At 39.1% G+C, this 25,916-nt stretch overlaps 1 protein-coding gene across 5 annotated transcripts in view; it reads right to left on the bottom strand.

Annotated features, from left to right (window-relative positions):
• grid2 (glutamate receptor, ionotropic, delta 2) overlaps positions 1-25,916 on the bottom strand; it is a 631,716-nt gene that overhangs the window by 209,202 nt on the left and 396,598 nt on the right. For all 5 annotated transcript variants that reach the window (XM_039803350.1, XM_039803353.1, XM_039803352.1 and 2 more), the window contains 2 exons: positions 20,885-21,172; positions 5,808-6,013 (listed from right to left, as the gene is read on the bottom strand). In XM_039803350.1, coding sequence (XP_039659284.1) covers positions 5,808-6,013; positions 20,885-21,172 — 494 coding nt within the window. The remainder of the gene's footprint in view (positions 1-5,807; positions 6,014-20,884; positions 21,173-25,916) is intronic.

Below are 25,916 nucleotides of genomic sequence, written 5' to 3'. Positions count from 1 at the left end.
CAGAGTTTGGGGAACTGTCAGAAAAGAAAAATTAAATAGACCTGTATGATCCAAAAAACATACTTAAAAAAAAAAAACAGACAGCAATCTGAGATGTATTGACATGTATATGTTTTCACATTTTGTGTAATATGTAGAATGTCTTAGTGTATTTTCTCTGGTCATATGCAGCTGTCACTGAGTCTCCCCATGTTCTGCTGACTTAATTATAATATTCTCTAACATTATATAATCTGTGTCCTTCTCAAACTCAATATCAGCTCTATAATTGAGTATTTTCTGGTTCTTTGAGGCATGAAAGGCAGTAGACAGTAATGAGAGTAGGCTTTGCTTCTATAGGCAAAAACTTGTGCAGTGGATACAAGCCATATTCAGTGAATACATTATTCAACATGTCTTACACAGAGTATTTTCCTTCATGTTTCATTTGCAACATCTGTCATATCTGGATTAATCTCCAACTCGTTTGATGGGCCTTCAAGTCAGAAATGTCAGTTAAAGAGAAAATAGTCCCAAATGGCACAACGTTCTAAAATTTTAACGCTTTGAGATCAAATGGCAAAAATAATTTTTCTTCTTTCTTTGCATATATAATATAAATGTGTGTGTGTGTGTGTGTGTGTGTGTGTGTGTGTGTGTGTGTGTGTGTGTGTGTGTGTGTGTGTGTGTGTGTGTGTGTGTGTGTGTGTGTGTGAGAGAGAGACAGAGAGAGAAGCCTAATTCGACTTGAGCAAATTTTGACTCTTGGCAATATTGTCTGATTTCTAAATACTTGTACTTTTGCTCATATGATATTCGTTCACTCATTATTTCATGCTACTTCTGCCAAGAAAATGCATGATCAGTGGCAAGTAAAAAGCACTGACTGAAATGCAAATGGACAGAAAAATTTTGTTTTTATGACACAACATCCAATAAACACCAATGAAAGGTTTTCTTGCAAATTAAAGGATCTGAAAAGGCGGTGCATTTATCAAGTCATATTGTCTTCAGTTCAAGCTCTCCTCAAATCCCACTGTAATAGATACTGACAATGCAGAAGTCAAAACCATTACTGATAACCTGGTTACAGCTTAAGCATAATTCATGGTTAGAATATGAATATGTATGACTTTATACTGATGGATTATGTACTGCACTCTCTTTTTTTCTGCTTGGTGTTTTAGTAACTAAGCATCACAGGCGTATTTTAATCGTGAGAAAACTTCACAGCTACAATTGTAATGATTTTCATTTTCTTATTGGTCCTTTATGAGCTGAGTAAGTCCAGCAAAAATAGCCATTCACATCTCATGACAAGCAATATTTGTAATAAGACAATGGTCTCAGGGCAGGAAAGCCACTTTGCTCTTCCAACTTCACGAAGTGGGTGGAATAGGGAGATGTATTTGCCAGCAAGGAGCCAGTGGCTGTTACATTCACCCACATGTACTAGACTGAAAAAGGCAGCAGAGCAAGAAAATGTTAAATAATGCAGAAAATTGAATAGGCATTTTGGTTCTGAGAGTACATCCGTGTGCTTGTGTGGTGAAATGCATGGATGTGCATGGTGGAAGACTTTCTACTGTGAATCGAGCAGATGTTGAATTAAATTTCCTGCTGGGCTCACATCACAGCAGGGACATAAAACCCATAAATCACAGGAAATCAAGGACAGAGACTCATAATAAAGTCACAATAATGAAGAGATTAGCCAAGAAGCTCATGATAACTCTTATCTTTCATCACGGTTTGGCTCAAAGACACTCTTTCTCACGTTTACGGTTTTCCATACTCTTTCTTTATAGGTGCAACCATCAACTGACATACAACACTCTGTTATCAACCTAGTTCAACAGAATCTGACTTCTGAGTTCATCAAGCACACACGCTTTACAGTCCATCATGTTATTTGACAATTAAAAAGATGATTTGTTCAACAAAGTTATACATTGAACTAATAATTTTGTTTAACAAAACTATCAACTCCATTATAAGCCCTAAATTTAGTGCACAATCAACAAGTGCAGGCTGTTTTTAAGCTAGAACTTTTCACAATGACCAAATAAAGAATAACCAGTGACGTGCAGTTTAACAGATTCCAGTATATGATTGTTCACCACATTTAGTTTTAAGATCTTTCTTTATGCACTGGATTACCTCCTCACATTTCCTCCTGTATTTGATCCTGTTTGTTTGATTACTTTGTTTGGATAGTAGGAACAATTACAGGGACTAAAAACTGTTTCAGTGAACCTATAGGCATGTGGTTATTGCTGGAAGACATAATTGAAAAAAGAAAGTTAAGGAAGGTTAAGGAATCTTACATTTAGGCACTTTCTTGCACTCTCTTAATTTTCTTCCATCCTCTAATCACTCTAGAGACCTGACATATCTCTCATCCCTCTTTTTTTTCTTCCATCTGCCAAGTTTCGAAAATTTGGAAAAGCTTCTAACATCTAACATCGGGGCCTAATGCATCTGGATGGGAGGTGCTCTCTGTGACAAATGACCTCACAAATAACTCTGATAGAGAAAAGACAAGGTCTCAGTCATCTCTCTCTGTCTCCACACGTCTCTTTGCCTGCCTGTGTCTGTCTTTGAGTCCTTGTATCTGTCTCTTTCTCCCTTAACCCTCCTCACCATCTTGCCAGGGAGGGAGAGAGATGTGATCATCAATCTTATCCACCAATCTTTACCATCTCCTGACACTTCATCTCAGAAACCTCTCTCCACTTGATGTCTGACTAAATTAGATTAAAAGACTGCTTTGTCAGGGGAGAGAGAGAAACCCTGGAAAACTAATTTGGGTTCCACTCACACACTAAAATGGAGGCCGACACTTCCACATTGTATACTGTGATAGCTGAAGCAATTTTCCATACCTATTGTAGATCAGATCTCATTGGATGAATGAATGAGTAATAATAAGGATGCTTGCAATTATCAATTTCCAGATAATTTTTCTGTAGTTCATCAGAAGTATTATATTCTATTAAAATCTAGCACCCCAATCAATTCTGTTGTTTTGGGGGTTCAGTGAAGTAAATCATATGTAAAGGGACACAGATGACCTAAGATTAATTGTGCGTTAAAATCTGCAGTCTGTATTGTGAACTAGAGCTATTGAATGTATGTCGGATACATGAGGTGAGTGCATACTTAATAATGTACCTGTAAATAAATAAAAGTGATATTCAAAATAAGGAAAAAAATGACCTGCAGTGAAATATAGCTTTAAAACTTTTAAGCTTTATTTTACCATAATTTTATCATAACATTTTTCTAACTTAGCTGCTCAGAGGCAAACATTTAAATAGTTTCTCCAAAAGAAAAATACGCACAGTGGCTAAATGCAATAAGGGATTATAGCCAACTGTCTGTGTACTCACTTTAGGTCTAAATACTTGTTTTAGATTATCTGACTACACTCTGAGATTATCTGATTGCTTGTCTTCCTTGATTTGTGTGACTCTGTTCTGTTATAGCATCACCTGATCTCAGCAATTAAAACACCAACATAACCAAAAAGAATGAAGACCAAAACTAAGAAAACAAGACTCAGACCACAAGAGATACCCATGTTGCTGTGCTGCTGCTGGATGTGTAAGTAGGCAGTTGACCTAACCTTGATGAACAAAAGGTTCATTGTTGTGAGTTTGTGTTGAAGTCTCTCTGCTCTCTAGAGGTCAAAAATCACTTAAGTCAGGCTTAAAGGTTTCCTTAACACGTTCCAAGAGAGTAGTTCTCTGGCCAGCACAGTGTACTGACTTCAGTGTGTTCCCATACTACACTTACAAGGCTAAGACTACAAACACACAGCCACAGGAACACGCTTATAAAAAAATACTGACACTAGCACACTCACAGACACACAATAACACCCCATATTTCACCCCCTCCCTGTCACGCCTCCAACCAAATTAGATTGTGATTGCTCTTTCTGAGGTCACTTTTAATTAAACTGAGATGAGAACATGACACATGGGATTAAGCCCCATCCTATCAATTCAAATTATAAATTCATAACTAATGCCAGAGCCTATTGCTTTCAACCATGACCTCCATATCATTTATGTATAAGAGCAAGAGGAACTCCCCTAATTGTCTTCTTCGGCGAAGATAAAGAGCAGGACATGAGGGGATGGGGAACTGTGTGTGTGTATGTATGTGTGTGTGTGTGTGTGTGTGTGTGTGTGTTTGCGTGCACATGTGTAAGTGTGGAAAGGGAGTAGTTGAACACACATATGTAAGGAAATACATATATTCAATATTGTGCTATAAACCATTAATACTGACTTGACTAGAAAGAGAGAGAGGGACCAGAGGAGCAGAGACGAAATTAAGAATATCTTCCTATCTTTTATGTAAAATAATGTCATTGCCGTGCCATGTTCAGCATCATGAATAATATTTTATTGGACTTGAGAGGACTAGCTACTATAATTTTAGCTGATTGGTAGAGACACAGAGAGCTTACCTAAGTCAGAGAAACATCCTTGAGCCTGATAACAAACTCATGGATGTATGTATATATATATATATATATATATATATATATATATATATATATATATATATATATATATATTATATATATATATACACACATAGGCTATCAATCATATAAAATGTTCAGTCGTGATTAATCGCATGATTGCATTGTCCATAGTTTACTCGCGATTAATGGCAAATTAATTTACTTAAATTTACTTAAAGGGATATTCATTTATATATTTATTTTAAGTTTGTTAATGCTCTTATCAACATGGGAGCGGACAAATATGCTTGCTTTATGCAAATGTTTATTATGATTGCAACAATCCAAAACAATGACGAATACTGTATAGAATGTACTCCCAGAATAACCTCAAAGGTACTGTATGCTAAATAAAATGCTGAAAGCATAATATGGAAAACTCATGCCCATCAAGCAACAGCAGATGGTCATATTGACCTGAATGGAACATTACTTGGTAATGCTAACACAATGTAGTGTCCCACCTTACACTAATAAATGTTAACTAAACATCCCATTTTTTTATCACCGGAAAAAGTGCTTCTCATTGACTTCATTGGTCTCCGTCAAAGTCTAAGGCGTCGCTGTGTCCATTCTTTTACTGTCTATGGTAGGAACATGTCAACAGTACTGTGTGTACGACTGGTTTAATGAGACACAAATAAGACTGCAGTGCTATTAAACTGTATATTACTACAGCTTTCACTACTGTTGGTGCACGGAGCAGCCATGTGGGATTTTGAGATCGTCTTTGCTCGGGTTACTGTGAGGTTGTCCAACTTTCCGAGTCGGAAATCCGACTTTAGGAAGCGTTCCATTTGAAATTTCTTCGGAAATTTCGACTTGTAGGAACATATGGAATGCAACATTTGTCTCTGGTAAGTGCATCGCTTCCTGATTTCCCAAACTACGCAGTGGCTCGAGGCCCAAATCACAGAACGCATGTGCGTTAGTCGCGTATCAAAATAATTACTGGCTTAAAAAGGAATTTGTGGTAACTCGTTATGATTGCATTAATTTTGACAGCACTAATATATATATATATATGGTAGATAAGTTGCAGTGCTAATGCATTCAGTTAAATGAAGTTTGACCAAGAAATCAATTCCAGTCCACTACGAGCTGCACTAACCCACACAACTCTTTTCTATTTCCGTATCAATGTATTTAGATCAACAAGATGTGCTAACCTCTCAATAGATAGGGCTGTAAAAGTATTTTTAAGTTAAAGATACCTGGTGAGAAAAGCTTGAACTACTGTTACTGGTGTTGTTTACTTTAGCTGTTAACGTGGGAACAAAAACCTTACCTCAGTGATAAAAGCCTTTGCAGTAGCTGGGCTCATGAACAGCACGGCCCTGCGTAGTGTATCCCTGTAGCGATGCAGCTCTTCCACACGCATTGTTCTGAACAGACTTGTGATCATCATGTTGATATTAGATTCCACCTTCTGAAGGGATACGTCCATTCCCTGCTGAGAGGTCCGGTCCAGGAAATCCTCAATACCACGAATATCTGGAGAAAGAGATGGAGATAAAGGTGTGACTATAAATTTGGACGTACATATTACTCTTTAAGAATTCTGCTGAACAAAAGGAGGACAGGCAGAGAGATGGACATACACCTGCTCCCACATACAGATTTAGCACACACATTAAGACCATAACTGAACACTTTACACCATATTCTCTTCAATGGCTGATTGTTCATCTCTCTCTAAAAAGGTTCAGTATATATCTCAAATCATGAGCTCTTAATACATGCTTCCTTTTGGTGAAATACAGGATTTCTATTTCTGTTATGCTACTGCTAAATTAAAATAATGACCGATTTCAAAACCCTTATGGAAAGTCTTGACAATATATAAAGAAAAAGATCAGTAACTTTCTTCAACTGAACAAAACCAACACTGACATTGATGGTTGTGTTCCTTAATGACTTAAAACCTTGACCAGTTCACTGAATATATGCAAGCATCTGTATTCTAAACTAAGAAGCGCAAGGAAGTAAGACCAATGTACAATTAATGTTCTTAAATTTAAATCTTTAAACAAGCTTTTTTTCCCAATTCAGATTGTTTTTATTATTCTATGGCTGCTTTAATACTGTAGTTATGAAAAAACTATAGTTGGCTTTGATCATTTGAACTTCAGTCAGATATGGTCAGGGCTTTGTTGTGTTGAATATTTGAGAATATATGTGCTGTTAGAACAGGGCCACCAAGTGTTCCATTTTTACTGAATACACTATACGTGTATATAACTACCGGGACACTAAAAGAAAAAATAATTCATGACACTGTTAAGAGTTTACCACTGTAATTATCTCTATTACGGTAAGAGTTATTTTTTTATGATAACAAAACCAGGATCTTGGTGTCAGTACTTGTACAGCCTGGAGTCCTCTATTCTTAATGAGCTACATTGCAGGTCAAGGTAATCCTAATTAAGGCAATTTGGTTGAAAACCACTGCTAATGATGTTGGAGGATGTGTGTGCGCGCGCGCCTGTGAGTGTGTGCAGTTATGTAAAGCAACTACTAATGATGCATTTGATATGGAAAACGGGTGACACTGCCGTCATTGCCAGTGTCATGACTGAGCAATTAACTGGATTGATTAGACTTGTTAAGGGCCAGAGGGCTGAGGCGATGGTGGGATTGCATCAATGCCAAATTTTGGAGGTTTAACAACGTATTAAGAAAAGAGACAGCATGCAACAGCATTGATTCAGAAATAAATGAAATTGGAAAGAAGACAAACACAATCCTGTGCACACATACAATATCAAGAATACTGTGAGAGGTTAAGGACAGTGGGAGACATTTTGAAAAGTTTGTGTCAGTTATCATCACATTAACAGCTTTCTTTCATTAACAACATTGCATAGCGAGGAAGAACATTACAGCAAAGTTAGAGCAAAGTTACACTCTCTCATTTCTCTTGTACCATCATTTTCTTTCACACTTTCCTTTCCCAGCAGCACAGACAAACAATACACACATACAGATGCACAAATCCAGAGGGCAACTTGCTGTGTTAGAATAACATACTGTATAAGTTAGTGCTACATTTTAGCTTGATGAAATAATTATTTAAAAAGATATTATTTCAGTGTATCCATGTCAACTCTTGTGGATTGTCTAATAATTTTGACCTTGCTGTTGTATCTCTTGTGTTTGTGTGTGATGATTAGTAAGGTACTGTAGATTAACAAACAGAGAGACATCGAGATGACATCTTTAACGACCAAACAACACAGCTCTCATATGTGCGGGAGCATAGAGTTATCAAGCCATTAAAGGCTAATTACTATTATTAATTAGCAGAAATAATAATGTGTGGTTTTGTGGTAATTACTGTTCAACTATATTATCATTGGCAACACAATCATAATCACCAGTGCTGAGACTCCTAAGCTACATACTGTAACATGAATCAGCTGTAAAAACAATACATAAATAAATACTGAGTGGCTCACCTTTTCATCAATAGATACAGTACATTAGGACAGGCTAATACAAATTTAAGATAATATGTAATATGGGATATGTATAACATCTTCACAGTAATCTCAGTACATACAGTAGCCATTCAACTGAGGTTAATTTCAAAGATGCATTTTTTTTGTATCCACACTGACAATAAAATGTCACTGTTTTAGTTTACAATAACTCTTTCATCCCATTAAAAGCTAAATCAAATACACTTTCCCATCCTCATCAATAAACACCAGAGCAAACACAGTCAGCAAGATATATGGTTGCATAAACCCATACTCTACAAACATAAACACACAGTACACGCTCTATGCTTTTACCAGTCTAAGCAGATTTCTCAGTTCTTAAAACTCCATATTTATCATGGCACATACACTTTCATTCATAATGAATAGGGCTAAGCTACATAAACACAGTTACACTGTCTGATTTATGTTCTTTATGCTAAAAGAAAGAAAAGAAAGCTTTGTAAATCAACTGAATCAAAAAGCTTTTGTCAACAGACAAAGAAATTAAATAATGTAGAGAATTCAAAGAGCAGAGTACTTTTTGTTACGCATTTTATGCGTGTTCCTGTTTTAGTTTTACATTACTAAATAATTTGTACCAGCCAACAATCGACCTGTGTCTGCAAACTTTGTCTTTGCTGTATGTCATGCCTGTCTAGTTCAGTGGCTGTATTACAGGCCTCTTTGTCACCTTGTACCTGTTAGTCCACCTGTCAGCCATTTTCTCTATCTGTCTGCTTAACTGCTGACTGACTTGAGGGTTGCTCTGTCTTTATTTGCACTCATCAATCCTTTCTCCACACTGGCTTATAATCCAGGGTGTCTGTCTAATACATTCGCCTTGCTCCACTCTGTGAGGAGCTTAAAAAACAAACTCAACTGTCTCACTCCGTACAGCTTATCCAAACTCACTAAAACACTTCTGCAAGCCATTATATTTGACTTGGTTAGAAAACAAATTGAGAAATACTAACATGTATATAAGCTATTAACAAGTATTTAGGAGAAACTTAACATCCACCAATCCCCCATTATAGTCATATTAAAAAGTACAAAAAAAAAAAGCAAAATTAATTACAATAAATAACAAAAGTCAGTTGATCCTTAGCAATGTAGCCTGTAGAAGAGTTCAGCTATAATGTGTAAAAAATGCAGTGTCGGAATGTTTTATGACCACTACTAAAGTAGTTGAAATGTGGACATATTGTGGTCCAATTTAACACATAAAAAAAGCATCCTCATTTCTTCCATCAGAGTTTGGTTGAGTTCCTGCCTCCTGCCGTTGAAAGGACAAGGCTTGAGCATGTACTCCCCACTGCTGAAAGGATCATTGGCTGTCAGCTGCTTTCCATCAAGGAGCTTCAAGACACCATAGAGGATAAAAAAAACGGGTAAAATTGCCACCGACCTTGCCAAACCAGGCAACAATCTGTTTGAGAAACATTCCTCTGGGAGACAGTACCGGTCCATTAACACCATGATCACCCATCACCTCAATAGCTTATTCCCCATGCTCCGTCATCTTACTCTACTCTACCACTCCTCCCAAGTCTGCCATGCAAAGAAATACTTCTCTTAAGACATACTCCTCCTTATCCTCATCTAGTAGAGATGACTGTATTACTGCTGCCATGCTATTCCCTGACACCTAAGTGTATTTTTGCAACATTTTTTCAAACTTATATGACCCTGAGTCACTTCAGGATTTGTTCACTATGTCACTTCACATACCTTTTTATTTTTATTTCAGAACCTAATTGAGCCAATGCACAATATGCCATTTTTTCTTCAAATGCATCCATACTGTGCACTACAATGTTTATTTTTGCAATATTATGACTTTTTACCTCTCCCTTTCATAATAAACAACATAAAAATTTAAATTACATGACAGCTTGTAAAATAGAGCTCCAGCCAAGACTCCGTACCTTCTCCTGTCTTGCAATATGCTATCGTGTATCATTGCTTTCCAAGTGTGAAAGTGGAACTGAAAAGGTATTTTGCAAAAAAACATCATGTTTTCCATAATTCCTTATAAAACAAGGTTGAGATTTTTATGGTACAGTTCCCTGTGTATCCCCCATTTCCCAGGCTTCCCTTCTTCCTCTCCATCCCATCTATCCTCCAAGTCCCTGGCTCAAACTGAAAGCCATAGTTAATGTAGTGTAGCAGCCAACAGCACACAGGGATTTCACCTGCATGTACCGACCAGCTCAGTATTACTCTGTGTTCAGAAACCCCCACACATTTCTCCCCTGCTTGCTTTTCCCTCATCCCTCTCTCTTCCCTTGGCTTTTGATTTGAAATCTGCCTCCGTTTCCCTCGTTTGCTTTGTGTTCTCTTGGGCTGAATCTCATTTTGAGAGATTGTAAAGTCCAAGCTGTTTGTCGGGCTCTGTGTCATGTGTAATGTTTGTCCTGTTGCATCCCACCAATAGTAAGTACTGACACAGAAGCTAGTTCGGCTTTGTTACCGCTCTGTGACTATTTACACTTCCATCTTAAAAGCACAACAACTCTGAACCCATTTCATTTTAGTACCTTTCACACAGAGAGCGAGGCGGCTTAAAGGCGCAACAGTTGTGCCTTGAACATGCTGTGTGAACAGGGCCAGTGTGTGTGTAGTGATGGCTAAATGCGGTCTTGGAGACACCTATTGTAGCAGGAACTACCACAGGGGGTAGGGAGAAGACCTTGGCCTCTCTAGTTAGTTAGTCTAGTTAGTTGTGTAGCTGAGATCTAAATGAAGGCCGACTTCAAAGACAGGTAGGGTCAGAGCAAGGGCTCCAGAAGTAGAGAGGTGTAAGAAGTAAGAAGTGGTAGGATGTTATGACCCTTCCCCGATTTCAATCGTCACTGCTTGTGTAATCTCATCGCAAGATGGTCTCTAGTTTAATTCTGAACGTGATTTTTAACCAAAATCCCACCACATAAAATTAGGAATGGCCATAAGCCTTCCCTTAGCTTATCCTAGTAGTCTTAGTTGCCAGGACTTAACCATACAGTAGGGCGGTAGATCAGAAAAGTAATTTCCATATGTAAAGGACCTATTCTGTCCTTTACAACTTGTTGATGGTAAGTTATTTTTTGAAAACAGTCAGTTAAGTGATTTGTTCATGCACTGCGTAAAATCATTAAATGTTAAAATCACTGGTCAAGAAGACAATGCACATTAGGCCATTAGTAGTTTTCAATGGGAAACAAATGATAGGAAATCTAAATAAAGCAGTTTCTGGAGTCTGCAATGAGAACATTTTAAAGAGAGGATAGAAGGGAGGAGAAAACATAGATATGAACTTTGCACTATGAGAAAATGAAATGGACCAACAGTCCAAAAGGAGGTGTTAACACATCTGGTATTAGAGGAGATTCCCCTGAGTGTGGAGTAAGGGAGAAACATCAAACATCTGCAAACGAGATTCAGCCCATGTAGCTCCCTGGCTGTCTTTCAGAGCCTCCCTGCTCTCCTGTTCACCCTTCACTCCCTCTGCTTGACTTGCAAATCTTCCCCACCTAAAAATAAAATACCAAACTTTGGGTTTGTACACTTTCACTCTGCATCTGACTTTACAGTTTAGGCCTTTCTCCTACCCGTCCTGCTCTGTTTCAACCTTCCTCTCCCTGCCTGAGGCATTTAAAGCCTGAGCTTGTAACTTTTGTTAGGAAGCTATTAGGGAATAACCAAGCATAAACGGTAGTGACTATAGAAAGGGGCACTGTTCATCCATCCATCCATCCATCCATTGTAAAAGCTTGACTACCAGAACATGTTTTCCCAATGACTGGTGCTTTCTCTCCAGCAGGGAGTGAAGCTTGATTGCCAACTGTCTATCTCATACTGTTTTTTATGCTGCCACGGAGTCCATGCTGACATAAATTAGTTATGTCTAAATGTCAAGGCAAGCCGAAGGAGGAGTAGGGTAAGGTAAGTGCGACCTTGAATGACTTTTCTATCAATTTAATGCGGTAGTGATCTTTTACATGACAACTTGGGTCGAGGCCAAAGTGGATAGCAAAGTAAAAATGTAATTTCAATAGATGGTAAAGGGTGAAGGGGTTTGAAGCACTGTATTTCTTTCTACTTGTGAAAGGTATTTTTTCAGTAATGTTAAAATTTTGGCATGGTGTAATACATTTCAGCTATGAAATGCAAAGTCTATTTTTTCCCCCCAAGGAGTTGCAGTTTATCTCCTTTTTTGTTTTTTTCAGTGACAGGTAAATTTAACATAAAGTGCCAAGAGTAGTCACCCACTAAACCTTTATATTTGATTACTCTACAATGTTGAGTACCAGTGGATACATTAGGATTTACTGACCCTGATCAATTGAAAATAAATACCTTTTAAATGCCCATATTCACAACTAAACCTAATTTTCAGGGAGGCTTTATAGAAAGGAGAAAATAAATACCATTTTGTGCAACTGCCTCTCATCTCAACACTGTTCTGCTGTTAGACCAACATCCTTATCTCTTTGCTTTGTCTTTTCCCTCAGCCTTTACCTCTGGCTTTCCTTATCCCTGCCCCAAGCATTTTACTATTGTATGGCTCAAAGGCAGTGGTCCCTAAAATATTGATTGAAATGGACTGCAGGCCTGTTTCTTGTATGTCCATGCCTGGAGAATTAAATCATCAGCTAAAGTCGTGGCTGAAAATGTTCAAGTACCCAGCTCTAGGGATCTGAACCTAAACTTCGGAAGTTTACCTCCATATAGGAAATAAAAGGCTTTAGGCCCTGAAGCATCGGTAGTCCTTCTGACTGCATATTGCTCTCTAAATCGTCTATTCCTTTAGAACTAAGTGCCTATCTCTGTCCACAACTCTTTTTCTTTATTTCCCTCCTTCTCTTCCTCTCTTTTACTCTTTGTTCTCTCAAAGCCCGAGGCTTCGCGTTCCCAGAGTCCCAGCAGAGAGCTTAACCAACACTTGCAGAAAACCAACACTCTATAAAAGGCTTGGCACCTTTTAGGTGTGTATCACCTTCCATATCTCCCCAAATCTTCTCCGGCTTTTAGTTCCCCCTACACCCACTCTTCTCTGACTTTCACATACTGTACCTTACCTTTTCTCCACTTCTGTACACTCCCTTCTTTCTTCTTTTCTTCCTACTTTTATGACCTATTTTGATCGTGACCTTCCTATGCCCTGATCTGCTTTGAAATTGTCTAAACTGCACATACTACTTGATGGTTATCACTCAGTTGAAATAAAATAATTTTAGTCCCAAGCACATTTTCCTCCAATCCAAGAGCCCTGGGATTCTAACCCACAGTGTTCTAACAGTGACCACCTGCTGTGTTGTATTTTGACTATGTTGTTGTGCCAATGTCCACATCTATTGAGCATGAAATTCCCCTCTGACAAAACAACTTTAAAAAATACGGGAGTTGTGTCTGTTGATGAATAGCTGGCTTGAAGACATTTCAATTCCGCAATGCTTCCAGTGGACATTGAAACTACGACGTGACTACAAAGAAGACGATGCTACACTGTTTTCCACAGCATACTGTGCAACATAATTCTTAGGTTAAAGTAACAAACCCTGAGTTGAGTTGCATGACTTTCGCACGGTTTATCAAAATTATAGCCAAAATACTGTGCATAAAAGTGAGATGTAACTTATGTTCTTAATTCCTTTCATTTATGGGTGGCTGGCCTCTCTCTGCTCTGACAGTGAGTTCTGAGTTTTACCAAAAAACCTTAACGTGAGAATGGTTGGCTATCCAGAAAAACTCTTAGGTTTAGTCCTATAAAAATGTCTTTGAAGCAGTCAGTCGTACCTCCACATTCTAAATGCTGTTAGATCGTCATATCTCCCTCTGCTTTGCTTTATGTTGCATTTCTCTGTCTCTCGTTCTCAAATTTCCATAGCTAAAGATATTTCACCTCCAGTGTCCTCTGAGGATGCAAACTACTACTCTGGGGTCACACACGTTTGTAAAAAGGTTTTTACACCATTTTCAGTTGTTTTTCTGTTTATTTTCTTTCCTGGCTGCCTTTTACTCTGCTCTGCCAAATCTGCTATGCCTTTAGATCTCTGTCCCTATCCCCTCTCTGCTTAGCTGTTTCTGTTTTTTTCTTACATATTCACAATCTTTTATCTATTTTTCTCTCTTGCTCTCTGAACAATTTAACTCTGGAAGAGACAAAGTAAGACATGACCTCCCTGTATACAGCTTAGACCTTTGGTGTTTGGCTCAGTGTACCGGTTTGCCTCCATTCCTCCAAATCTGCCTTCATCGTCAACTTTCCCACATCTCTCTTGGCACAGCTTTTATGTATTTTTCACCTCCTCTTTCACCTCCCACCAGCTTTCACCCCTGCGGGTTGTTGAAAAAATATATCCATCTATGCATCCATCTCTCATCATTTCTTGTTCTCCTTTCCCTGTCTCTATAAACAACTTCATGCTCTTCAATTTCTTCATGCTCTCCTCTCTCCTATTTTTCCTCCCTCACTGAATTTTGTCTCTTGCAGTTCAGGGTCAATATGGTAACTCGTCACTTCTAGGTGAGGTCCAAACAAACATCCATGTATGAGGCCTATGGGTTTGCAGAGGTTTGCCTTGGCTCATTAACCTTGCTTTCCTTTGCCCATTCACACTGCCACCACAGGTCCACTGTGTTTTTTGTGTTATTATTGCTTTCAGCCATGTCCTTACAAAATATTGGAAGTAATATTTTTTTGTTAATATTTTCTGTATTTTTAAACATATAAGAGGAAATGTATAGGCTATCATCAAAAATATTGATATGCCCTGTCAAATATTTTTCTTTTCCACCTCTGCAAAGGGGCAGATGCAACAAGTGAGGTGACACTCTTCACTGTAACATCGGCAAGCACAATACGGTACACACTCTTCTTCTTTGTATGAACCCATAAGATCACACACTGTCAGAGCTATTGACATTTTCATACTTTTCCCCGTGTTATGGGGAGATAAAAAAGAAGGAAAAAAAGAGCCTCATCCGGCTCATTACTTACTAATGAGCAAATTGTCACGAGTTATATTTCAAGGTATTTATTTTTGTCTTTAAATTATAAACATCCTTCATTAGAAAGCACTACGGAAGGTGACAGAGACGTTAATGATGATGAAGATGTTTAATAACCATGGAAACAACCGGAAATCCAATACTTTAGCACATGGCACAGATCCAGGACACTGCATCATATATGGACTGCATTATGACAAACTCCATAAAAAAATATACACTAAGCATGCAGGTAATGGACAACAGGCATGAAGGGCTTAGCTGACATTTTAGAGAATTGCCCCCATTGACCACTATAGCCAATATGTGACAAATATTTCCTTTGTGAGGTGAATAGCTGTATCCCATGTGAATGCATTGAACTGACGTACAGTATGTTACAAACAGCTAGTCAAGAGACACGGAACTGTTTCTGTGGAGGCAACGCTTCTCACATAATAATATGCAGAACTTTAACTTGTGTGAATAGTGAAATGTAACCTATGATCATGTTTAAGGCCGTTTATCATTTTCACTTACTTTCACTTTTATCAAATAAAGCACATTTGTCTAAAATATCAGCACTTTTATTGTTCTCTCCTAATAAAAGACTGGCAACCTAGCGAGCATCACACTTTAAAACGGCTCTTTCATTTGCCTATAACCTTTTACTATTGTGCCTCAGGCGCCTCTTGTCATTGGCTAAAAGCAAAACAAAACAAATCATCTTAATGTCAACAGTGTTATTACCACTAAGTGGTACTTCCCACATTTGCTCAACAAGGCCAGTGTTGCTGGGGTTCTGACTGGATTATGGGGCAATGTCCCTGAGCAGGTAACAGTAACTTGTCACTCACATTTTTAATATACGTAAATACAAGACACCTGAGGACAGACTGAAAAAAAGGGAAAGAAAACAGAGTAGGAGTCATAAAAAAGAATAACAGTAAAGAATGGAAGATGGAGGGAGAGGGAGAAGGATAAACTATGAGAGGAGGAAGAGAGAGATAATAGAGAGAAAACATGTGTTCACAGTGTCCGGAACGCACCAGTAGAGCTGAAAATAGGGATTGGGACAGTTGCGTAGTAGCTTCATTTAAGAGGACACACTCGACTGTCTGTTCTCTAAAGAACTCTCCTTGTACAGAGGCGAGGCCTTTTGGGAACATTGCTATCATCTTAAAAGGCCATCTCTGTCTCTCTCTACCTCACATTCTTGCTTTCTCTCTCTCTCTTTTGCGCTCTTTCTTTCTCCCTTCTCTCCTTAAGCAGGGGGTGAGGCCATTAGGGAACAATGGTGATATCTATAAAGGGCCTTCTGTGGCTGAGAGAACAGCACTGCCAAAACCCAGAGGATCCATGTGCTGAATCAGTGGTCACAGAGCACAGAGGGGATAGAGGGATTTAAGTGGTGGACGAATTGTGTGTGTGTGTGTGTGTGTGTGTGTGGGGGTCTATTGTGTAAATATCTTAGTGTGAACTATACCCCATTAGGGGACACATTTTGGATTTAAACCAGTTGATTGAAGGTTGTCTAGCAAGAGAAAAAAATGGTGTTCCTACATTCAGTCTTGATTAGGGTTAGGTTAAGGTCAGAGTAAATTCCTTTTCCCAACAGGCATGAATATAGTTGTTAATTTGCATGCAACTTTAAAGAAGTTGAATCCGTAGTGTGTATTGGAGGCTTCCCAGTAGTGTAGAACTTTGGTGCAGAAGAAAAATAACCAAAAACCACATCAGATGATTCAGACTTCAGTATGGGAAAAGGCCTCAATCAATAAAATCCTGCAGATGTTGGTTCGATCAAACAACTTGCAGTAAGCAAACACATTTTATATTAAAACAAATATGTGCTAACAATCTATGATTAAGGAGAGATGCTGTCAGATCCAGATTCAGCGCCTCATGATGAATGTGTTTGTGACTAGATTTCTAAATACATTTATGAACATATTGATACTACATTGTTGCCCATGCAGTGCTTGTGGGGCTCTAAGGTGTGGGACTAGCACTTCCAGTAGGGCCACATTAGCCACTATTCAATATTAATCCAATTTGAACTGCTTGATAGAGCTCGCTAGTTAGAACTGATTTTTATAGCACATACTCAATACACTAATACAATGCTTTAATGCCTTGGAAGATTAAGCTCGAGCCTGCAGAGTGCATTGCAAAACAATTCCACTGCAGAGATCCCACTGGAGATCAATGCATACAACACATTAATTGTGTTAATTGACTACAGTGAGTGAGATGGAGCCCCATTATGGCTATAAGGATTAAATCAACACTGAATCAGCTAAGACAGAAAACCATCACACTGTTTTCTATAAGCTGAAACTTTTAGGCATGTTAGACTTCTGTCCACCCACCGATGAGTAATGTCACAGCTAGTGTTTTCCATTAGCTAGCAAAATATCTGGTGTTACATCACTCATTAGGGGGTGATCCAAAATGCAAAAATGCTTAAAGTTCCTGCCCATTAGGAGCACCAGCAGTGGATTCCACTTTGACTCAGTTAAATTACCTTTACACATAAAAGTGCCAGAGCACTGAAGGTGGAGCAGGTCCATGAGGGGAAAGTAAGAGAGAGACTACAGTATAGTGACATCCAGTCAATCTTGGGTTATGAAATGCACACCCGACCTAAACAGGCTCTTGGCAGCATAGTGGCGTAAACTGACAGGGCATGTGCTTTATGTGAGTTTGATTAAGTTTGTGACCCTACTTCCAAAGAAAGGGACAGCTGTGTAACTAGACATGATGATAGGTTGGGCTCAAAAAGGACAAAATATGACAGACACACAGGCAACATGCACACACACAGACACATTATGCACACACCTATTCACACACAGAAAAAAGCAAAGTTATATTTCTGTAGGAGGAAGCTACGAGACTGTAGAAACAGAGTGGCACTTTATAAAAGGGACAAAGGATGTTTCTAGTCTAATGTTAAAGTTAATGGACTGGAAAGAGAGAGGACGAAAAGACAGAGAGGGATAGAGAAGCAGGGTAAAATGAGACAGCATGCACACACGGATGCAGACTGATGTGTCACCAGCATTAAGATGCATAAAGATACAGATGTGTGTGTATGTGTGTGTGTGTGTGTGTGTGTGTGTGTGTGTGTGTGTGTGTGTGTGTGTGTGTGTGGTCTTTTTTGTGTTCCTGTGCATATGCCATATCTGCCTGTGTTTGCTGTGTGTGCCTGCAGAAAGAGAGAGAGAGCGAGAGAGACAAAGAAAGAGCAATGTTTCTGACTTAACCATACATCCATTAGCTCTCTAATGTCCTACCATGCTGAGAAAACATCGATACCATTACATTAGATACATTTGAAATTCACACAACATCAGTTTCACAGACCCACTGCCCAACAAAGGCAAAACGCAGTAACTTCATATTTGGTCAAAATTGAGTTATAACCTGTATCTCACATGTAGTTTCAAGTTATTTGTTGTAAGATGCTCAGCAATTGCAGAAGTCATTGTCACTGAATATCTTGGGTCTAAGGCTCCCTCCAAAAAGGCTAATTAAAGTTGTATAATACTGAAAATCAGTCCGCTGTGCTAGTTTAAATGTGGTGTGGCAAATCATGGCATGAAAGCAGAGTGAAAAGTGTATAAGATCATGGAGTTTTTATATTTGAAAAATGTTTTATCAACCGACTGCAATAATGTTAACATGCAAAGGCAAAAAGACAAAAGGGAGCATTTATTCACGTTAAACTTGCATTGACTTGGTAAAAAATTATATTTGATCTGCAACTGTCTATTCAAACTCAAAATAAGCACGCTTATGGCCAGCCAGGCAAAGCAGTCTATATGTATTTTTTCATAAAAGACTCTGCTGTCACACCTCTATCTCTCACACCTACGTGAGGGAGCAGTTCTGCTAACGTTAAGGCCGGTTACACACTGGAAGTGTCGCGTGAGCGTGTCAGCTGCGTGGCGTGTCCGTTTATATTTCGGCTCCCATGTTAACAGGTTAGAGCTTATACACTGCCGGCGTGAGACGCGTGTCTCAGGCGCGGCTCGAGATGCGCCTGAGACGCGTGCCTGCTAGAAATAGAACCGACGCCTATTTTTCACGCGAAACGCGAGTGTGTTGGAAGCGTTTCCAGGCAAAATAGAATAGACAAATATGTTTATATGTCATTTAGACACAAATACATATTAATAAATGACATATTGATGTTTGAAAGTCTAGGTTTTGACATCAATGTAGATATAAATATATATTAATATATAAATATTGCACCTGTCATACAGAACGAAATATTCTGTAACATATTTTGCAGTCAATACTGCCGACGTTGTCTTGCTTTAATCAAATCAGTAGGCTATATATAAATGGTAGGATAGGCTATGATAACAACGTAGTGTGTGTTCTGAGTGACGGTCCAACATCAGATAGGCTATATAGGCTCTTTACAGCTACACTAAGTTGTTCAGACAGCCCACGTACCCATTTTTCAGAGTTTGAATCTGTTGGCACTATGTCCCGAGATCAGCCCTCCCTGTACCTAGCAGCAGGAGCAGCGCCACGTCAGACACGCTTCTGGTATGTAGGACACAGAAAAATCCACGCAGCTGACACACGCAGCTGAGACGCAACAGAAACGCCACGCTCGCGAGATGCGTGCAGTGTGTAACCGGCCTTAATGTATGCAAATAAATACAGACAATGCACAGGCAGTTAAGTGATATAAACTCTTGAGTCCTGTTTGTCTGAGACCGAGCCAAGAAAGAGTAAAAATGAGTATTACAACACTGACGGAGGCTATTAAACCAGCTCAGTCAATAGGAAGTGCTCGCAGGCCGTGTTGAGACTGTGAACAAAGACAAAAGAAAAGACGGAGGGCTAAGGGCTAGGCTAAAACTCCTTATTGGCTTTACTACGCAGCATTATCCTTGCCAATGTACGGTCACTGGCGGAAAAAATGGATGAACTGCGGCTGTGTATCGCAACTCATAAATGGATTATGGAGATTATCATGATTTTCATGGAAACAACATGGTAAGAACATCGGCATTCACGATAGTGCTATTGTGCTAAAGGGGACGCTGACATTATCTGCTCCGGTCTCATTCATAGTGCGTTCCATTTGTACTCGTAACTTGGATTTTCTAAGGTCAAAGTCGGAAACACGCCCCCTGTCCTTGGATTTCCGAGCTCGGAACTCGGGCAACCACCGACTACCCAAGCTAAAAATCCAACATGGCTGCTCCATGTATCAACAGTTGTGAAAGTTGTAGTAACATACAGTTATAAGCACTTCTGAGTTATTTGTGTCTCACTAAATCAGTCGTACACACAGTGCTGTCCATATTCCATCTGTGGACAATGTTGTTACGCTGTTTGTATGCACAAAAACTGGTATTGCTAATAATGGCTAACCTGGCTAGAGCTAATGAAAACAATGAAAGTCCGACTTGTATTCACCACTCGGGTGTGACGTCATTTCCAGCTTCGGCTTCCGAGTTCCAAGGTAAATGGAACTAGTCTTCTTATTCACTGAAGTTTTATGGCAGCTGGCATCCACAATGTTGCATTGCTGCCACTTTCTGGAACAAGTCCATTACTTTATCATGACAATTCAATGAGATATTAGGCAATATCTAGGTATGTGTGTCGATTTTTGGAAGTTGTGATTCAATTCAGAATCTTAGAAGATAAAAATTGTGATTCTTACATGAATCGATTTTTTCCAAAACCCCTAAAATCAAATCATGATGGAGAAGGATACAAAAAAAATTTAACTCCTCCTAGAGGTAGGTAGGTAGGTAGGTAGGTAGGTAGGTAGGTAGGTAGATAGATAGATAGATAGATAGATAGATAGATAGATATTAGTATTCTTAATAGATATTGGCATTAATGATTGCCTAGTTGATTATTTCCTTACCAAAGTCAGAATCATAGAAGATGATGAACTTCTGCCAGCTGTACTCAGACACCACTTGCATGATGACCTCATTGAGATAGACGGGTGGGCGGACCATTAGGGTGTAGTCATCTGTTCCAGGGATGCGACCGGTTGGCGGGCAGGCGGAGCGAGGTGATCCCGCTGGGGAGCGCTGGATAAAGAGGTGGGGGATGTGCATGGCATCGGCCAGAGTCTGAAGGCTGCCCGCAGACATGCAGCCGATTGAACTGACCAGAGCCAGGATACCACGGTTCATCAGCTCACAGGCTGGATGGAGGGAAGGAGGGAGGCAGCAGAGAAAGAAAGAGCAAAAATAAAAGAGAAACATGTTATTTTTCCAAGCATACAAGGAAAATTATGCTTTGGTGAAGAATCACCAGTGGTAAAAATATCCGTTACGACTGTAGGCAGTACCAAGTCACAGTTGTGATCATATTAATTATTTGTGGTAAGAGTGCAAAAAGGCAAATAATTGTTATTCTACAGGTCACCACACTGCAGCACCAACTAAAGAGACAGGGACAATTTTTAGCGAGCTGTTCCTGCATGTTTCCACATGCGTTGCATAGTTATTTTAAGGACCAAAGATGTTACAGTCATACACAACCTGCTCTGTGGTAACTAGAAACAGACAGACATGAAAACAGAGAGGGAGGAAACTGGATAAAGAAGTATACATATACTGTATAGGTAAAGGTATATATCAGCAGAATAAGAACATATCGTGGGCTACATGTAAAAACCTATTAAAAAAATCTATAACACAAAAGAGACTTTATTTCTGCACTACTCCATTGTCAGTAAATACAGGCAAGACTTCAAGAGCCTGAAAACACTCAGCTGAAGCTGTCACATAGAGGACTGTGAGTTATTGTATCAATGGATGGAGACATGGACATGTCATGATAAAAGTAGTAAAGAAGAGGGGTTGATGTGTCACCTTCCAATAAAACTTAAGTGTCTTTCAATTCTTGTGTGCTATTTTGATGGACTATTTGTTGTTTGATACTGACAAATGCAAACATCTGCTGACAGAAATCCCTATTCTAGCTACTGAATCAAAGTTAAGTCAAGTCTTCAGCCTGGATTGTAGCAAAGTTGTGTCAATGTCCACATTATTGATTGACCTCCAGGCTACTTCATGAACAATAACACAATATAAAGCAGTCTATTGTCGAACATTGACTATGATTCTGTAAAAAGTGAATTCATAATTGTATTATAAAACCATGTTGTAAAAGATGCCCTTCTTGCCAGAGATACTATCCACAATCCTCCAGTTGTTTGTGATCTAGTTTAAATGTTTCTCAGCTCTAAGACACTATCTGTGCTTAGTTCACCTCCCTTCCACTTTTCATCCTTGCTAGACCTCTAGTTCTGTCAAAAACACCTCTACCTCCTACCCTCTCAACCCACTCCCCTGTTATCTCCCCTCTTGTCCAAAACAGCCCCTCTGAGTGCTTACCTATCAGCCCCAATCATTTCAAAGTTGCAGTCTTGCAGTGATTTTCATTTTAGTTGCCTTAAAGCGCCACTGAATTGTACAATGTCCTCAATTTGGAGTCATCTGCCTGCCTCTTCCACCTCCTTTCTAACATCCCTCTTAAACACCTTTTCTATTCCACCACCCCCCTCCACCCCCCATCTTTTGTTATCCGTCATGGAGACACAAACAGCCCCCTTTCCTTTTTCCCCACCTCACTCCAGCCATCTTTTGATTTTTGCACACTTCTTTTCCTCCCTCAATCTGCTCTTCCATTACTTTTACCCACATGGCCACTCACATTTTGTCACACATCACTGTGTGCTAAGCACCGGACTTAGAAGTTTATTTCACTTCTAGCTAAAACACTGTCACAGAGACACTGGGTAAAACAAAAAGTAGTGGGAAAAAAGCTTAAAGACAGTACAGTGAACACAAACACACAGATACACACACAAGTGGTGCAATGGCAATGTACAATAGAAAAAAGCACAATCTAAAGAACACAAAGTCAGCCTGTATAAAGCCACACACTAATCTGTCGACACTGCAAAAATAAAGCCAGAGAAAGAAAGAGAAAAGAAAGTTTCCAAGAAAGAAAAGCTTGAGAAGACAGATTCCTAGTGCTGAGAAAAGCAGAATAAAACATTGTATGTGCACATGTTTGTGAGACAGAGAGATTATAAGAGCTATATTACATGAGTTGGATATCAAAGTGCTTTGTGAAGATGAATTGTCATCAAACAAATACAAGCATGTGTGTGTTTATCTGCATATTAATGATGCACAGCATAGTGTCTGCCTAATTGCTTTTGTTGTTTAATTACATATTTCAAGCATTACTGATTTAATTTGGATACATCACTTTTAAGATGTACAAGTCTCCCTTAAACTAAATTCATTCCACTGTTGAAGACACTTTAATTATCTTGAACGCTGGAGTTGGTCCACTCAAAAAGCCACATTTTATAAGGGACATTTTTTCAGTTGTCACACAAGTCTTAAGCAGTTTGGTGACATAAATCTAATTTGTATGCAATAGATATGTATATATAGATGAATATATCACCACAAACCCCATTCTGCAGTTAATTGGCAATACATTGTTAGGAACGTTTTTTCTTTTTAGCAATAGCTAAAGGGTTATTTCAGGCAACCATTTCCTCATGCATTGATGTAGATGATTAATGAGTCAAAGCTGAAGCAGTTTCAATCTTACTCCCCATTGTGCAAGTCCACATTTTGAGGAATTAATTAAAGTATAACAATATATGATTAAACTTCACTAAGTCTCAGCATATTGCTTAGTCATGGCCATTATCCTTCAAACCAATGAGCCCAGGATTCATCTTCTATCTACTATCACCTACATGTTTGAGCATAAGTATGCCTGTGGGTGTGTGTGGGAAGGTACACCTGTGGATTTATATTGCGTACATTGAGTGAGTCTGCATTTCTCTGAATATTTGAGCTAAATAGGCCAGGCATGTATTATAAGCTACATTATTCAGATTCCATATCCTTATTATTGCAGTCATGCTAACTAATGCTTTAGCCGCATTGCTCTAGTCCAGCTATAGCACATTAGCTTAGCATCATCAAGGCTTTGGCTAATGGAAGGCTTTGCTAATCCTCTACTTATTAGGGCACTTTGGAGAATTAGTGCCCTCATCCCCTCTACATCACACACTGTTAAATCTGCAGGGGGTTCTAAGCATGAGGCTCATTAATGCTTTTTGCTAATGACTTAAAGGGCCAGTTGCATTAACCCAGCCCAATGTTACATCACTCTGAAGTGGGCAACCGTTAAATGAGAGTGAAAAAGCTAGAGGTGCTGGTGCAGCAAAATGTCTGTAATCACTTTGAAGAGTTTGACAGTACCCAAGAGAACACACTTTGCTTACATTATGAAAGGTTTTCAATGTGAAGCTGTCCAGATGGATATTGTTTTCCTTAAACCCTTTTTAACACTTGCAAACAGTTTTAAGAACAACCCACAGTGACTGCAGTTGGACTACAAAAACATATATAGGCTAGAGAAAGAGAGGTGTGTAGGAGGTGAGCAAACAAATACAAAATGTCGCCATTCAGAGTTTTTCACCTATCATCCGGAACTATAACCGCCTACTAAACAACACTCACACACCACCACCATCATCGCCAGCCCACACACCGGCACACTCACATATCTAAACCCCTGCTGTACATGAGCAGTTTACTGACTCACAATAAATCATTCCAGGATAAATCTCACTAAAGCAGGTAAGGCCTGTCAAGCAGTCCTGCAGAGGTTTTTTTTGTTGAGGGATATACATGTCATAAGTCATACAAACATGTAGCCTACACATTCAAGAGTATAGGCTGGGTTACTGTGGGACTCATCTGTTTAATATCTTAATAAGTTATCTGCTCTATGTTTAGTTATTAATTCATTTTGCTGGGAGGTCATCATGCCTGAATGGTATTCCATCTCCTCACCAGACTTTGCAAATGACTCTATTGGGAACTCAACAACTTGTAAAATGAGATGACTCAACTGCTTCTCTACATTTTTCATATATTCAAAAAATATTCAAACACTACCTCACCCTGGTCTTGTTTACATTCACCGACATTTTTTATGTATGTTCTGTATGTCAGTGTGCATTGTACATGTGTTGTCTGCAACAGAGCATGTTATTGAGCTTTCTCTCCAGCTTGTCGTCTGTCAGAAGAAATAGACTGCAAGCACTTCACCTGCACCCAGGTGTGACCGATTCTTCTCTCTATCTGCGTCTCTCCAAGCATCTCTCCTCCCACCACACACACACACACACACACACACACACACACACACACACTTTATCACACTGACACCCAGTCCTCTAGTTTCAGTGACTGGGGATGGAAAGGAGAAGAAAGAGAGAGGGGCAGGAAGCAAGGACATCAATATCTGAAGAAAACCAATAAAAGAGTGTCTGTATGCCTGTAGCTGTAGAACCTTTTTTGAGTAAGTTAAACATAAGATAATACACTAGCAACACAGTTTTAAATAGACACATTATCCATAATCTATAATTTAATATGCCTTTAACTATCACTTGGGCGATACCAGCCAAAAAAGGTTAATCGGGTATCCCAAGCAAAAGAAGACATTCAAATCGAGTAAATTGACATAGATATGCAAAAAACATATCAATATTGTTAGAGCCAAAGACACCCCTTTTGCACCAATTTCCTCTGGTTCTTGAAGTGGTTACATTTAGGTTTCTTGGAACGTTGGTGCTATATAGCGAACCGGCATGCATTGTAACCAGTTTATAGCGAAACAATTGTAATCAGGGAAGTGTCATCAATAGAGTGTGTTTCGCATGGCACAGCAGAAATAAACAGTGGTAACAAAATGGCCTGCTTTTTTTCGATTGCTAAACAACAGTGGTCACAACTGAAGTTGCATTACCAACAGTCACCTGAGCTAAACAGTTCAAATCACCTGCAAAACTCATTCCTAGCAACACAACTCTTCACACGTCTCAAAACAGACTCAAA

This window comes from Perca fluviatilis, chromosome 6, assembly GCF_010015445.1.
Source record: "Perca fluviatilis chromosome 6, GENO_Pfluv_1.0, whole genome shotgun sequence".
NCBI classification, from domain to species: Eukaryota; Metazoa; Chordata; class Actinopteri; order Perciformes; family Percidae; genus Perca; species Perca fluviatilis.
This window is presented reverse-complemented; position numbering and strand designations above follow the sequence as displayed.